This window comes from Teleopsis dalmanni, chromosome 2 (genome assembly GCF_002237135.1).
Source record: "Teleopsis dalmanni isolate 2A chromosome 2, ASM223713v2, whole genome shotgun sequence".
Lineage (NCBI taxonomy): Eukaryota > Metazoa > Arthropoda > Insecta > Diptera > Diopsidae > Teleopsis > Teleopsis dalmanni.
The window spans coordinates 100,910,628-100,924,269 of record NC_051847.1 but is presented as its reverse complement, the minus strand read 5'-3'; the positions used below and the strand labels follow the sequence as shown (position 1 = coordinate 100,924,269).

Here is a 13,642-nt window from a genome sequence, read left to right as displayed (position 1 = left end):
AAACCTACACGTATAGATGTCTTTTAGTCCCATCTTCAATAGGAGAATGTTTAGATAATTTAAGTTTAGATCTATTTATACCCAGGATTTTGCCAACATTTTTGTTGTCAATTAAAATGAGTTCAATGAGTATGTTATATATATGAACTTTGTCCATGCCTTTACAAACAATTTGTATATATTGTTTCTACATGCGTTACAAGTGGATATAGTCGTCCATTACCAAGGTAAGATATCAAGACGCTATTAAGATAAGGTAATTGTAATCTATTTAATTACAGCTGAATCTCTTATAACCAGTTATTCATATAAGTGTTACTTCTTTCCTCGTAACTAAATTGGATATGAACCTCCGGTAGCTTCGAATAAACTTGGAATTCGTGGTCCTCTCTTATTTGCCCTCTCTTATTAAATTTCATATCAGTTGCTAGCTCTCTTTTCACATTTTACATAAAATAAAGAGAGTCAAATTTTTCTCTAATTGGAATTTAAAAAAAAGTTTTATCCTTGTCAACTTTTTTTATTGTCCAGACATCTATGCCGTATATTACCAATGAAGTTATGAGCAATATTCTTGTGTTAGTTATTAAACTTTTTTGTGTTATTTATTAGTTTAGATGTATTACATTAATTTACCTGATCCTCTTCATTCTCTCAAGCAAGTTTCTAGGTTTTACAAGCATGGATGCTTCATCATTGATATGGGAAGCAACCTGTTCCATATATAATTTGGAATCACTTTTTTTTCCCTCGACTAATAGAACTTTTAGCTCCACGCGGACATCTAATGTTCGCCAGAACGACGGTTAGGGAGATCAACATGATAAGATAGAAGGGAGTTATTTTAACGAAGTTATTAATTAAATTCCGCACAGTATTTGCTATTAGCGGCGTACTACTTAGGGGATCCACTTAGGCCTATTGGCCCATTGTGTTACCATATATGTAGAAAAAGTCAGCGTTCAAAATCACTTAGAACCTTTAGGGAAGTTTAAAATGCTGTTTAGTGTTAGGTTTTGTAATATATTAAAATCATCAAGAAAGGGGGCTCTTAAAGGGTGAGTCGCCACCAAGCTTGAGCTGAGGTAAGACTGAGCTGAGCTGAGCTAAGTCATATTTACTACTAAGTCATTCACTTAACAATTTTTGAATTCTAATTACAATTACTATATATGATTGTCTGCAAATATGCATGGAGCTACGGGCTTCTCCAGTTTTTCGTCAATTTTGTAATTCCAACATTTTTAGACTTTTTTATGAGTGAGATGGAAAACTCAAGTTTCCAATATAATAATTATCAAATATATGGTGAGGTAACCAATTGCACTTTTCAATGAGTTTCACTTGCTAAATAGTAGTGCTGTTCATATTCGAATTTACGAAGTATTCGAAGACTTCGAATATTCGAATAGTAAACGAAGTCTTCGAAGTTGGAAAAACTTCGAAGTTTTTGTGAATTTTTGTTCTCGAAGTCTTCGAAGTTTAAGTGTAGTGAAAAACTTCGAAGAATTCTATGCAGAAAATTAAAAACATGTTTTTTTGTTTTATTTTATTACATTAAATTTATTTTATTATTAATATTAAATAAAAAATTTACATTTTAAATAACTTATATATATTATTTATATATAAAAAATCATATTTGAGAAAATTTTTAATATAATATAAAATACATGAAAATTTGATGAAATTAATATATTGTTTTTGTTATATTATTTGTAATGGAAATTTAAATTAATTTTCAAATTAAAACTTTTATGAAAAAAAACAAATTACATTAAAAATTGATCATTAGACAGAAATGCTTTATTGTGATATACAAAAAGGTTTGCTTCCATATATACTGGGGCAAGACAACTGCGATGAGGAGTTACAATATTTCCTGCCGTTGAAAATACTCTTTCTGATGCTACAGATGTTGCAGGTATGCAGAGATATTTAATTATGCATTAATGAGCAAAACTCATTTTTTCATAACTAATTTTCAATGTTTTAATTTGTGATTTTCTTTTTAAAGGAAAATGAAAATTTTTATAAAATTTCCATTACTAATAAAATCCGTGAATATCAATATTTTCATATTATTACGTAGATATTTTATATTATATTAAATATTTTCTCAAATATGATTTTTTAAATATAAATAATAAATATAAATAAGTTGTTTAAAATGTGAATTTTTTATTTAATATAAAAAATATTTAATAATAACATATTTAATAATAATATATATTATAATACATATTTAATAATAAAATAAATTTTGTGTAATAAAATAAAACAAAAAAACATGTTTTTAATTTTCTGCATAGAATACCAAAAAAAAAAACATAAAACCGTACAAACAAAGCAAACGCTTTCATCCCTCAAATAATTTGTGTGATGCACGTTTGTTTGCATTTTGCGCTCTCACTTCACCTTTTGCTTACGAAGTCTTCGAAGTTTTTCACTACATTTAAACTTCGAAGACTTCGAGAACAAAAATTCACAAAAACTTCGAAGTTTTTTCCAACTTCGAAGACTTCGTTGAAATGCGAATATTCGAATATTCGAAGAACTTCGAATTTTTAAAAACTTCGAATAATGTGAACAGCACTAGTTCGTAACGTTCAATTGTGTTTTTAACGAATACACGAGTTCCACCACATCGTTTACGGTTGGGATGTTAAGTATCGTAAAATGTGTGTCAATTAATTCGAAAACAGTTTTCAAGAAACAGATAAATGAGAAATGTCTAGTATTTGTGGGCTTATTCATTTAGATTTTACAAACCTAGCAATTAGACTTTAATTATAGATTATTTTTCGCATCAGACTTTTCATTAGCTTTTGTAGGAGTTCTATGAAATGTTTAATTTTTTGAGTAAAAGATGTAAGCATTGCTTCAGACCCTGAACATAAACTAGAATTCTTGGTAAGAACTGAAATTTGCATATATGAACCGATATGAACAAATTCATATTATTAGTATTTTTACTTGACTTATTACTGGTAATGATTAATGACTGATGATCGTTGATGAAAACAATTAGTAGATTTCTTACGATAAATTAAACTCTTTTAATGTTACGAAAATATACGTTTAAACTCTTTTAAAATGTTACGAAAATATACGTTTAGCTATATTTTAAATAAATTATATGCATACAGAATATTTTAATTTAGAAAAAGTTGTTTTTTACTTACAGAAATGATGGTGTGCTATAACAAAAGTGATATAAATCATTACAAATATCTATTCATGAAATTTTTTTATAAATTTTACCTATGATTATATCGTTTCAGTTTTTGTAAACCATATTTACTATCCATTGTGCCCTTCGAAACAGGTAAAGATTCCAAATTAGCCATAAGTAAATTAATTGATGACTTAAGCTCTTCCACGTAAAGAGACTCCATTTCTTTTAAGACAAACTTAGGCATGAGTTTACGATTTTTTTCCATTTCACTAACCCTTTGCATTCGACCATCTAATTCACGCCTAATTGCTGCCGCTTGCTCATCCGCAGAATCTAACTAAATATAAAAAATTAATTAAATCTTGGTTATTATTAAACACTATTGTGAAAAACATTTATTTTCAAAAAATATGTACAATTGAAGATAAGTTTAATTAAAAGTAGTAAGGGTACTCATCTAAGCAAATAAATTTATCAAATGTATAATTTTATGCGTTTACGTACATGATTATACCATATAAACGCACTTAGTAAAACATTTGTGTAAATTTATCAATCTGCTGTATGATAGCACTATTTATATTAGCAATAACTATGACAGCACAAAATGCAATGCCCAGCAGCGCAATTTTTTCAACCAAACTTTTAGCCAATATCTTTGCAATGTTAAATATTTGTGTAAATTTCATCGATCAACTGTGTCGTTATCAATAAATTATAAAATAAAATGTCGCAGTGCAAACTTTCTGTGATTCTTATCCTCAAATTTTATAATGTATCCACATGTGGCTTCACCTACACCTAAATTTAAGAATAGGTGTGCCACTGTTACTCGATTTGTTGATAATTTCTCATTATTTAGTTATACAACTGTGACTACTCAAAATTTTTATATCAATACAATAGTAGTAGTCCATATGTAACAGCAGCTTATTTTCTCTGGATTTAATCCAAGTAAAAGTATGTCTATCATCTTAACTTAAGATGATAGATTGTGCCATTCATCAACCTGTGACAAATCTTAAATTCTGTTTAGTCAGTTTGCAATAAATGTACGTTATAAAATTGCTGACGATTTGACCCATGATATAACACTTTCGGAATCACACCAATAAAATGCAGGTATGTCCTGATATGTGAGATCCTGGCTTACTTTATATGTTATTTCTATAACGCTGCGCAAAATGTAGTTGGGAAAGAATTTGTTTTTTCATAAGGCTATTCTGAATTTTACTTAAAGCTTATGGTTTTTCCTTGTCATACGCTTTTTTGGGGCATCGAAAGGCATATGCATTTGAGTAGTATCTGACACATGAACGATAAAAACTTATATATTCACCTTTAATGTGTTCATTGTGAACAGATCAGTTTTAAACTTCCTCTTCTAGTTAAGTTGCAAGGGGTAATTCCATATTTCAATTATATTTACGTATAATACTAAAATGTCTGCTCTGTACTCAATCCTTTTCAATCAGGTGTTTCAAAAGGCTTGTATAGAGTTCTTGGCATCAGTTATGGAACACCTAGTTATACATTTGCATACGGTCGTCTTAGCTTCTAATAATATACTAGACCTCAGGCAGCTATGTGAGCCAATGTTACATATTGGCTCATATAACTGAATAATTAAGTATATGTAGAATAAAAAAAAAATAATGAAAGAATAAATTATACACTACAGCCAGTACAACCAGGATACCACTGACTATCAAAAACACATCAAACAATTAAAACTGATAATAAAGCCAATTAACTTGGAATAAGCATTGATTCAAACGGTAATATTTAAATATACCACATTTACTGCTAACAAAAAAGAATTCCGCAAACAATAAATTTTATAGAAGGTATTAAGTAAGAGATCCAAACTATCCACTAATCGTAACTCATCACTTTTGCTATATTTGGGTAAGTATCTTATCTCATACGCCCAATAACTACATTTTGGTTGTGATAGTTAACTGTATTTCAAAAAACAGTATAATAGATGAAAGAATAAAATTTAGATCGTGGGTGTAATCTCTCACAATAATTAACCCGGTGCTTCATCGCAATATTATTTCCTAATGGCTGTCGTTTTATGAGGACAACTGAAGTTTAAAAATTTTAATATTTTGAATACTAAAGATATTTTCTACTAAATGTACTTAGTGATAAAAAAGTCAGGGCAGAGAAAGGGTTGGCCAGATGATAGTTATACACATTATATGTTAACTCAGATATAATTAACATATGCATATGTTTCAAAATGAAATAAAAATTAGTTGATATTGTACTCTATTTATTTTTTCAAGATTGTTTTATTCGAGGAATAAGACAAAGTTTCCAAAGCATAAAAACAAATCACTCCAGCATGATTAAGTGGAAGAGTCGTTTTTGCCGCTTAAAATATCAATAAACATGATTTTGAACAACATCACTCAAGAAACTTGATGAAGTAGTGAAAAACAAATATATTAACTTCATAGTAAGCTAACTATTACAAGTACTAAGTTTTTAGTAGAATTTTACTCTATAATCCCGAATCACTGTCACATAATTTGAATTTAAAAACTGTAAATTACCTATATTACTCTATAACATCAATCTGCCAAAGTTACGCAATGATGCACGATTAGATTAGAATCAGAAATCCATCCATTATTTAAGTTTCTTCAGAAATTTGAGAAACAAAAACTGTATTGCCTTCACTAACTAACCAAATAAAAAGGGAATTTAAATAAAAAACTTCTATATATTTCCTTATTCGACATAGCCGCAGCAAAGAAAAGTAGAGTATTAAATCGGCTAGATAAAATAGAGTGGCTAGATTTATCTGGGTAAATACTATATAAATAAATATAAAACGAAAAAATAATGGATTCTTAAATATCAACATAAATAATATGTTTATTATTACTTCTTCTAGTTCTGCATTTTTAGCCTCCTCACTTGTGTCAATGAGTAGAAGGAGTGGGTACTTAAAATTATTTATGGTTAAGTTGTTTTCCATCTAATCGATGTGGCCCTTGATTAACCAACTAGTTTTATTAATTGTACAAGATTTTTGGCTAATATAATCGCTTTTATAGAAGCCGTTTCTTCCTATATACTTAGATCACTTTAACCAGAAAAGTCACAAATGTCTATTAAGAGAAGAGTAGAACAAAATCTTGGCTCCCACTGTAATTAACGCATCCATTTACAAAATAATAGGCTTAATAGGATCAAACAAATCCAAGAGTCTTGGATACGTAATTGTCTCTAACTTTTTTGATTTAATTAATATGGTACAACAAAATTATCCAAATTACCATTCGAAATTATTGAGCCAACTCCGATAACAGATTGCTTACTCTCTTACATAATGTTCTAATTATTAAGATAATGCCCTACAGGTATTAAATAATAATTTTAATATTTATTACAAAATGCGATATGACTAAACAACATTAGTTTTGTTTCAGCAAACAATGATCTGGGTCTTCTTGGCCGAAATGGTATGAATCACAAATAAAAGCAATTGATAACGCTTCAAATTCGTTAACTTTTTATTTTTATTTTTTTTTTTTTATTTGTTTTCAAAATGTTGCTTTACTGTGTGGCGGCAATATAACAACTCTGTCCATACATGTCAACGTCAAAAGACAGACAATCAGCTGTTAACAGAAAAAGGTTGAGTATATAGAGAAAACCGAAAACCGACGCATCAATATTAGAGCCAGCAGTATTATAAATTTGTGTAAATTAGTGTTGCTTAATAATAAATCTTTTAAGTTTAAAATCAAGTCACAAGCGTTTACATAAACACATGTCTACAACTGTTTTACTTGCGACTTCAGTTTTTCATTCGTTGTTTGCTTTTTATACTAACTATACTGTATCTTATAAGAAGTCGCATTGTCAACGATATGTTGCATTAATTGCGTTCTACTTATGTTTTCTATATTTATTCGACATTGAACTAGAATTTGAACTATATTAATTCCTAGTTCATCACAGTGTTACTGTTTCCCGTGTTACTTGCTCAGATCATCGTTTGCTAAAACAGAGCTATTATTAAACTCACCATTAATGCGTTAAATAATATTTGGTGTTCAAACTTTTTCACACTTAATATTTGTTGGAACATATCATATAACTGCTCTTTTGATAAAATTAACTCGCTATTGAGTGATTGTTGCATGCGCGATGGGCGTTTAGTGTCCTCCTCACCACTTCCTTTTAATATTATATCAAATTTTGCCATCCAAGATGTCAAAACTGTTTCTTTACTTAACCCATCAATTTCGGGTAACGATCTAAAATATAAAATAAGAGAAATAAATAATCTAATATTTAGGGTTTTTTAATTACCTGACGCGTTTTTCAATATTATTTCGAAACACTTCCCGGAAATCATGTTGGGAACATGCGCCTGATTGAACCATTTTTTCTACTCTTTCAGATTTCAAAAAAACATCGTGATAACTTTGAACAGCGTTTTGAAATGCTTCATCCGCCATTATTTGAGTTTCGCCTTTCATAAAAGCCTATAATATAAGCCATAAGTTATGTTGTTGGCATAAGTGATACAGGAATGTTAGACAACCAACTTACTTGAAATCGTTGAGTAATTGCTTCAAGTTGCTGCTTCCCAATTTTCGGTTGTCGTTTTGTCATATCTGTTGGTTGCTTTGCATTAAAAGGATAAGATATGCAGCGCGAAACAAATACGTACAATTGTATACGATGTTTTCTTTCCTCCTCTTCTCTTTCGTGCTTTTCCTATAAATTTATAATTAAATATTTTATAAGATATAGAAACATTTCTATAACAATGTTATTGCCAAGACATATGTGGGTACGGAGACCCACAAAGCAAAGCATTTTAAAGATATTTAGGATATAAAAATTAATAAACCCGTATTATTTGAATATTTATTAAAAACATATATTTTATTAAACACTGGTACAAAAATTCTTGGGTCGTATAAAATATGTAAGAAATTGAATTGATTTACTTTCTTATAAATTATGAAATTATAGATCTGAAGAGTAACTTGTATAGTATCCTTGAATGAGGATGGTATTAAAAACTGTAACGACACGGATACATTGTTTGATTTTGTTGAGGTATCACTCAGTCGCGGTCCAGGTCGTTGCAATAAATTTGTGTTATTGACTAGTTCAAGAACTAGTAAAAGACCAAGTAAAGGGTTGCAATAGTTTGTAGCCAATGGCATCAAAATGCCGTGCGACGTTATAAACTATAAAAATGCAATGATCCTAGCCTATGGCATCAAAATGCCAGTGACGTTATAAACTACTGGTCTACAAATTAATCTAGCTATAGTATCAGAATACTACTGGCGTGAAATTTCCCTGGCGTCTTAGCAAACGACTAAGATATCTTTCATATGTATTCGGCGTCTATTTATATAAAAAAGTACTTAAGAGTACTTTCGTTCATTGCACGCACATCCACACAAGTGTAACTCTATAACTCCAATTATGTTAAAAAAATCTGCCCTTCGTAGCAATCTCATTCATTACAAAGATTTTTAACGCCATAATAAAATTTGGACATATTCCGACGGAATGGAAAAAAGCGTTAATGTTTCAAAAGCCCGGAAAAAATGCAAAACTAGCCGCATCATATAGACCTATAAGTTTGCTGCCTTGTCTGTCACAATTATTTGAGAAAGTGTTCCTTGCAAAACTTATGCCTTTTCTCCATGAAAGAGACTTGATCCCAAGTCATCAATTTGGATTTCGTCAAAAACATGGTACTATCGAACAAGTGAACAGAGTAACTAACGAAATAAGAAGTGCTTTTGAAAATCGAGAATATTGCTCTGGTGTTTTTTTAGATGTTGCACAAGCGTTCGACAAAGTATGGCATGATACACAAAATACGACAAATACTCCCGCAAAACTCACACGCAGTACTTCAATCATACTTGCTAGGCAGATCTTTTAATGTAAAGTACAATATGCACACAACTAATGACTTTCCAATAAGTGCAGAAGTTCCACAAGGCAGCGTTCTTGGTCCATTATTGTACCTCATCATTACTTCAGATATCCCTACAAATACCAATTTAGTAATATCAACGTACCGCTATTTTGTGCCGACATAAGAATGCCGCAATCGCTTCCAGTCAACTGCAAAATCATTTGTACTCTATTGAAAGCTGGCGATTATCACTATGGCGAATTAAAGTCAATGAGCAAAAATGTCGTCATATAATATTCTCTCTTAACAGATCCTCATCACCAACTATCACTCTTAACTAAATAGTAGTTCCGCAAACAGAAACAGTGACGTACCTTGGTATTCACCTTGACAAACGCTTAACTTGGCGGAAGCATATTGAAACAAAAAGGACTTAAATGAATCTCAAAGCTTTATGCCTTCGCAGGCTAATCGGTCATCAGTCTCCCTTATGTTTAGAGTACAAAGTCTTGTTATGCAACTAAATCATTAATCCAATCTAGATGTATGGCTTACAGCTATATGACAATACCTGTTCGTCAAATGTAGAAATCCTGCAAAGAGCTCAAGCAAAGATCTTAAGAATGATAACTGGTGCATCCTGCTATATCAGAAATGAAAACATACATTTCGATTTAAGAATTCCGATGGTTAAAGGCGAATTCGAGAGAATAAGGCAGAAACATATTTCAAATCTTGAAAACCATGTGAATCCGCTGGCTAATATGACAACTTTCTCTAGACTAAAATGGAACAATAGACCCGCCATCCTACTTTCCCAATGATCATCCTGAGTAATTCAATTTATACACCGTGACATCTGGTAAATAAGCCCTGGCTACGTTTAAAAGTTGATGCATTTCTTACTTAAATTGTTAAATTGCCTTACGAAGTAATGGCTCTGCCTCAAGCATCAACCTTTTCTTGAAGCTTGGCTTGTTTTGTGGGGGCTGTGCGTGGTGGTGTTCGCTACTACGTTGAAAAACTGTTGGTGGTTTTTAATATTTATATTTTTCTGTTTTCTGTTAAAAATTAATATTAACTACTAAATAAAGGAAATATATAAATAATGAATAAACTATGAAATTATTATTCATATATTATTATTATTATTATTATTATTATTATTATTATTATTATTTAAATATATTTCTTTATTTATTGAAATTATAAATCAGAGTTATAAGTTTATGTATGGCGGAAATCTGTACAAAATTCCGGCCTTACAAAACTAACCAAATTCTCTTCTATGGTAGTTCAATATTTTCGAGTTAATTCATTATGTACTGGCGTCTTTTTGGATTAATCTCAATGACACCCTTTATTTCAACTTTACAAAAATTTTCCCTAAAGGGAAAAGAAAATAGTTTGGTGTCGGAAGGAAATCAAATACCCGTAGATTTAGTTGAAACACTTTTGTTAGATATTGTTTTTATTTATCATTTCGAACTCATGTCCCACCTAGGTTTAGTATTAGACTATTATTTTGAATCGGAGTCTTAAATATTTTTGCATTTCAAAATATATTACATTTTTAAGGGTCCAATACTTTTTCAAAGTTTTTTTTTGTTTTCTGAAAGTAACTAAACTAGAGTTCATTAGGGGAAATTACTCAAATCCCATAAGGTGTACTTGAGTTTGTAATCTAATTTATAATTTTCAGTTGCCAAAAATATAGAGTCATCAAATCAGCAAATTTTAAGAATTGTACAGTAGAAATACTAGGCCTCGAAAGACAATATTCAACAAAAATTATGAATGTATTCGGTCCTGAGGTATGCAAATAAATACAACTTGCAGCTGACTTTCGCAAAATTCCTCTATTTTTATGAGGTTTTCCATTAAATCATTACATTATATTAACTTGAATTTTAATTATTGGGACAGAAATGCGTTTTTTTTCCAGAAATCTTTTCCAAAAGAACTAGCGTACGCTATGCTGCAGTACTTAGCACATTGTGCATGTTTGAATATTATTTCTTGTTGAGTGTGCATGAATATTGTTTATTTAGTACAAAATGATGTCTCCATCGTATCCGACTAATTGAATTTGCCAAAAGTTTGAAAACCCGTTTAATCTGAACCATTAATTGGAATACGAACAACATGAAATGTGAGAAAATTATTGTTGCAGATAATTGTAATGCTAAATTTAGGCCTTTAAAACATGGGTGTTGTATTTTTGTTGCGCTAAGAGAGTATTATGAAATAATTAAGAAACATAATTTTTAGTACGTTTTGGCTTAAAAGTTAAAATGGTTCTGTATCATAAATAGGTGTAAAAGAGCATAATTGGTTTGAACTTACACCAATAAAACTATATTACGGTGTCACGATGCACTGGTTATTGGGTTACGTGGTAATAAAATTAAAAATAATCCCTGTACACCGTGTACACGCTTTTACGTAGATATAGTACCATATATTTACATTGTCTTATTTAGGCGATTATAATCACTAATGAGCATGATTTGCTATGTAAAGAGCTTTCATACATATCAGCTCATTTACAATAAATGAGCTCATTTTAGACCAAAAATGTTGAACTTAACTCTTAAAAATAAACTGCCGAGTTTATTTACAGTCGATCAAAAACAACAACGTATTGATGATTCAAAGCAGTGTTTGGCATTGTTGGCCACGTAATAAATCAGATTTTTACAACGTTATGTGACAATGGATGAAACATGGATCCATCACTTCACTCCGGAATCAAAACGATCATCATCTGAGTGCACTGTAGCCGGTGAACCACGTCTGAAGCGTCTAAAGGCAAAACAGTCAGCTGGGAAGGTTATGGCTTCAGTATTTTGGGATGCACATGGAATAATCTTCATTGATTATCTCGAAAAGGGAAAAACCATCAATTGTAACTACTACGCAGCATTACTGGATCGTTAGAAAGCAGAAATTGTGAAAAAACGATCGCATATGGTGAAAAAGAAAATTTTGTTTCACTAAGACAATGCACCATGTCACAAGTCAATAAAAACGATGGCATAATTGCACGAATTACACTTCGAATTGTTTTCTCATCCACCGTATAGTCCAGATCTGGACCCAGCGATTACTGGCTATTCGCTGATCTCAAAAAAATGCTCGCCGGTAAGAAATTTGTATCGAATGAAGAAGTAATTGCTGAAACTAAAGCCTATTTTGAGGTAAAAGACAAATCCTTCTACAAGCATGGCATCGAGAAGTTAGAGAAGCGTTGGAATGATTGTATTGCCATTGAAGGAGATTATATTGATGAGTAAAATCGGGTTTTGGTAGAATAAATTGGTTTTTCTTATTTAGTCACACAACTTATTGAGTAGTATGTTATAATAGCATAATATGTTATGCACAGGCACTAACTGTGGATATATCTATTAATTTTTATTAGAAAGATGCGATAAATACTTATATAATTGTACTAAAAAATATATTGTACGTGATGGAAAATAGTACCTTCAAAAATGGACACTGTTGTAAAGCACACGAAACATAAAAATAATTTAAAGCAATAATTGTCACTATACATTTAAATTTTGTTGTTTAGTGGATCTACCCACATGACCTAGGGATCATAACTTTGTAATATTATTACAATGTGTTATAGGTACAAACTTTTAAAACAAAATATGTAATAATCTTCAGTTCGTAGACATAATCTTAGAACTGAAATATTTGAACATAGTTATATCTAAAACTGCTACTTACATGCATATCTCCATCATTTCTATCGCTGGCAGTTGATGGTGAAGGTGATGTCGGCCTGGGTAAAGAGTTGGTACGAGATGAACCCACACTCTGAACAAGAGTCTCTTGAGATGGACCGCTAGATGGCGACAGCAATGTTTGATTTGAAATTTGATTATTATTATTGCTATTGGCTACTTTTTGAAATTGTGCAGATAATACTGTCGCATTGCTGCTACCATTACCACTAACACTTCCTCGGGATTTGTTTCCTTCAATTAAGTCGCTATTATAATAAATATTAGCAATTGGTGTTGCTGGGCATTTTGTTTTAGTGTTATTGGCAAAAGCAGCAGCAGAAGCAGCAGGACTATATAATCTTCTATTCAAACTCGTTAAGTCGTCTTTTTGTAGTTGACTTTTGTTAACGTTTTTTTCATGAAACTTATTATGATGATTTTGTTGCGATAGCATATTATTAGTTGGTTGCAGATGTTGTATAAAAAAGCTATTTTTGTGATGATTTTGATGAATGTTTATTTGAGATTTTAAATTAGAATTGTAAAATCTACATAATAAATAAATCACAATCACATAATGTGCTCAAAGTTTATTAATTTATTTAAAATTTATTCAGCCATTGTTAATAAGCCAATTATTTAAAAGCCAATTTCAAAAAATATAATATATGTAACCAATTTCCTCATTCAGTGCGAAGATTTATGATTAAATGATATGAAACGCGTTCGATATACAAAATCCACAACGTGTCAAATATAATTGTCAAACAAATTTCCAAATTGTTAAAGTAACGTTTTTGTCATAAT

The 13,642-nt window shown here is 30.5% G+C and overlaps 1 protein-coding gene across 1 annotated transcript; it reads right to left on the bottom strand.

Moving 5' to 3' along the window:
• Positions 1-3,148: 3,148 nt before the first annotated feature.
• On the bottom strand, positions 3,149-13,380 carry LOC119682055 (calcium-dependent secretion activator-like). Its single transcript, XM_038095395.1, has 6 exons — positions 12,837-13,380; positions 7,757-7,924; positions 7,514-7,689; positions 7,227-7,458; positions 3,265-3,515; positions 3,149-3,200 (listed from the first exon to the last, which is right to left on the bottom strand). The coding sequence occupies exons 1-6, from the start codon at positions 13,287-13,289 to the stop codon at positions 3,182-3,184; spliced, it is 1,299 nt and encodes a 432-aa protein (XP_037951323.1). The 5' UTR covers positions 13,290-13,380; the 3' UTR covers positions 3,149-3,181.
• Positions 13,381-13,642: the final 262 nt, after the last annotated feature.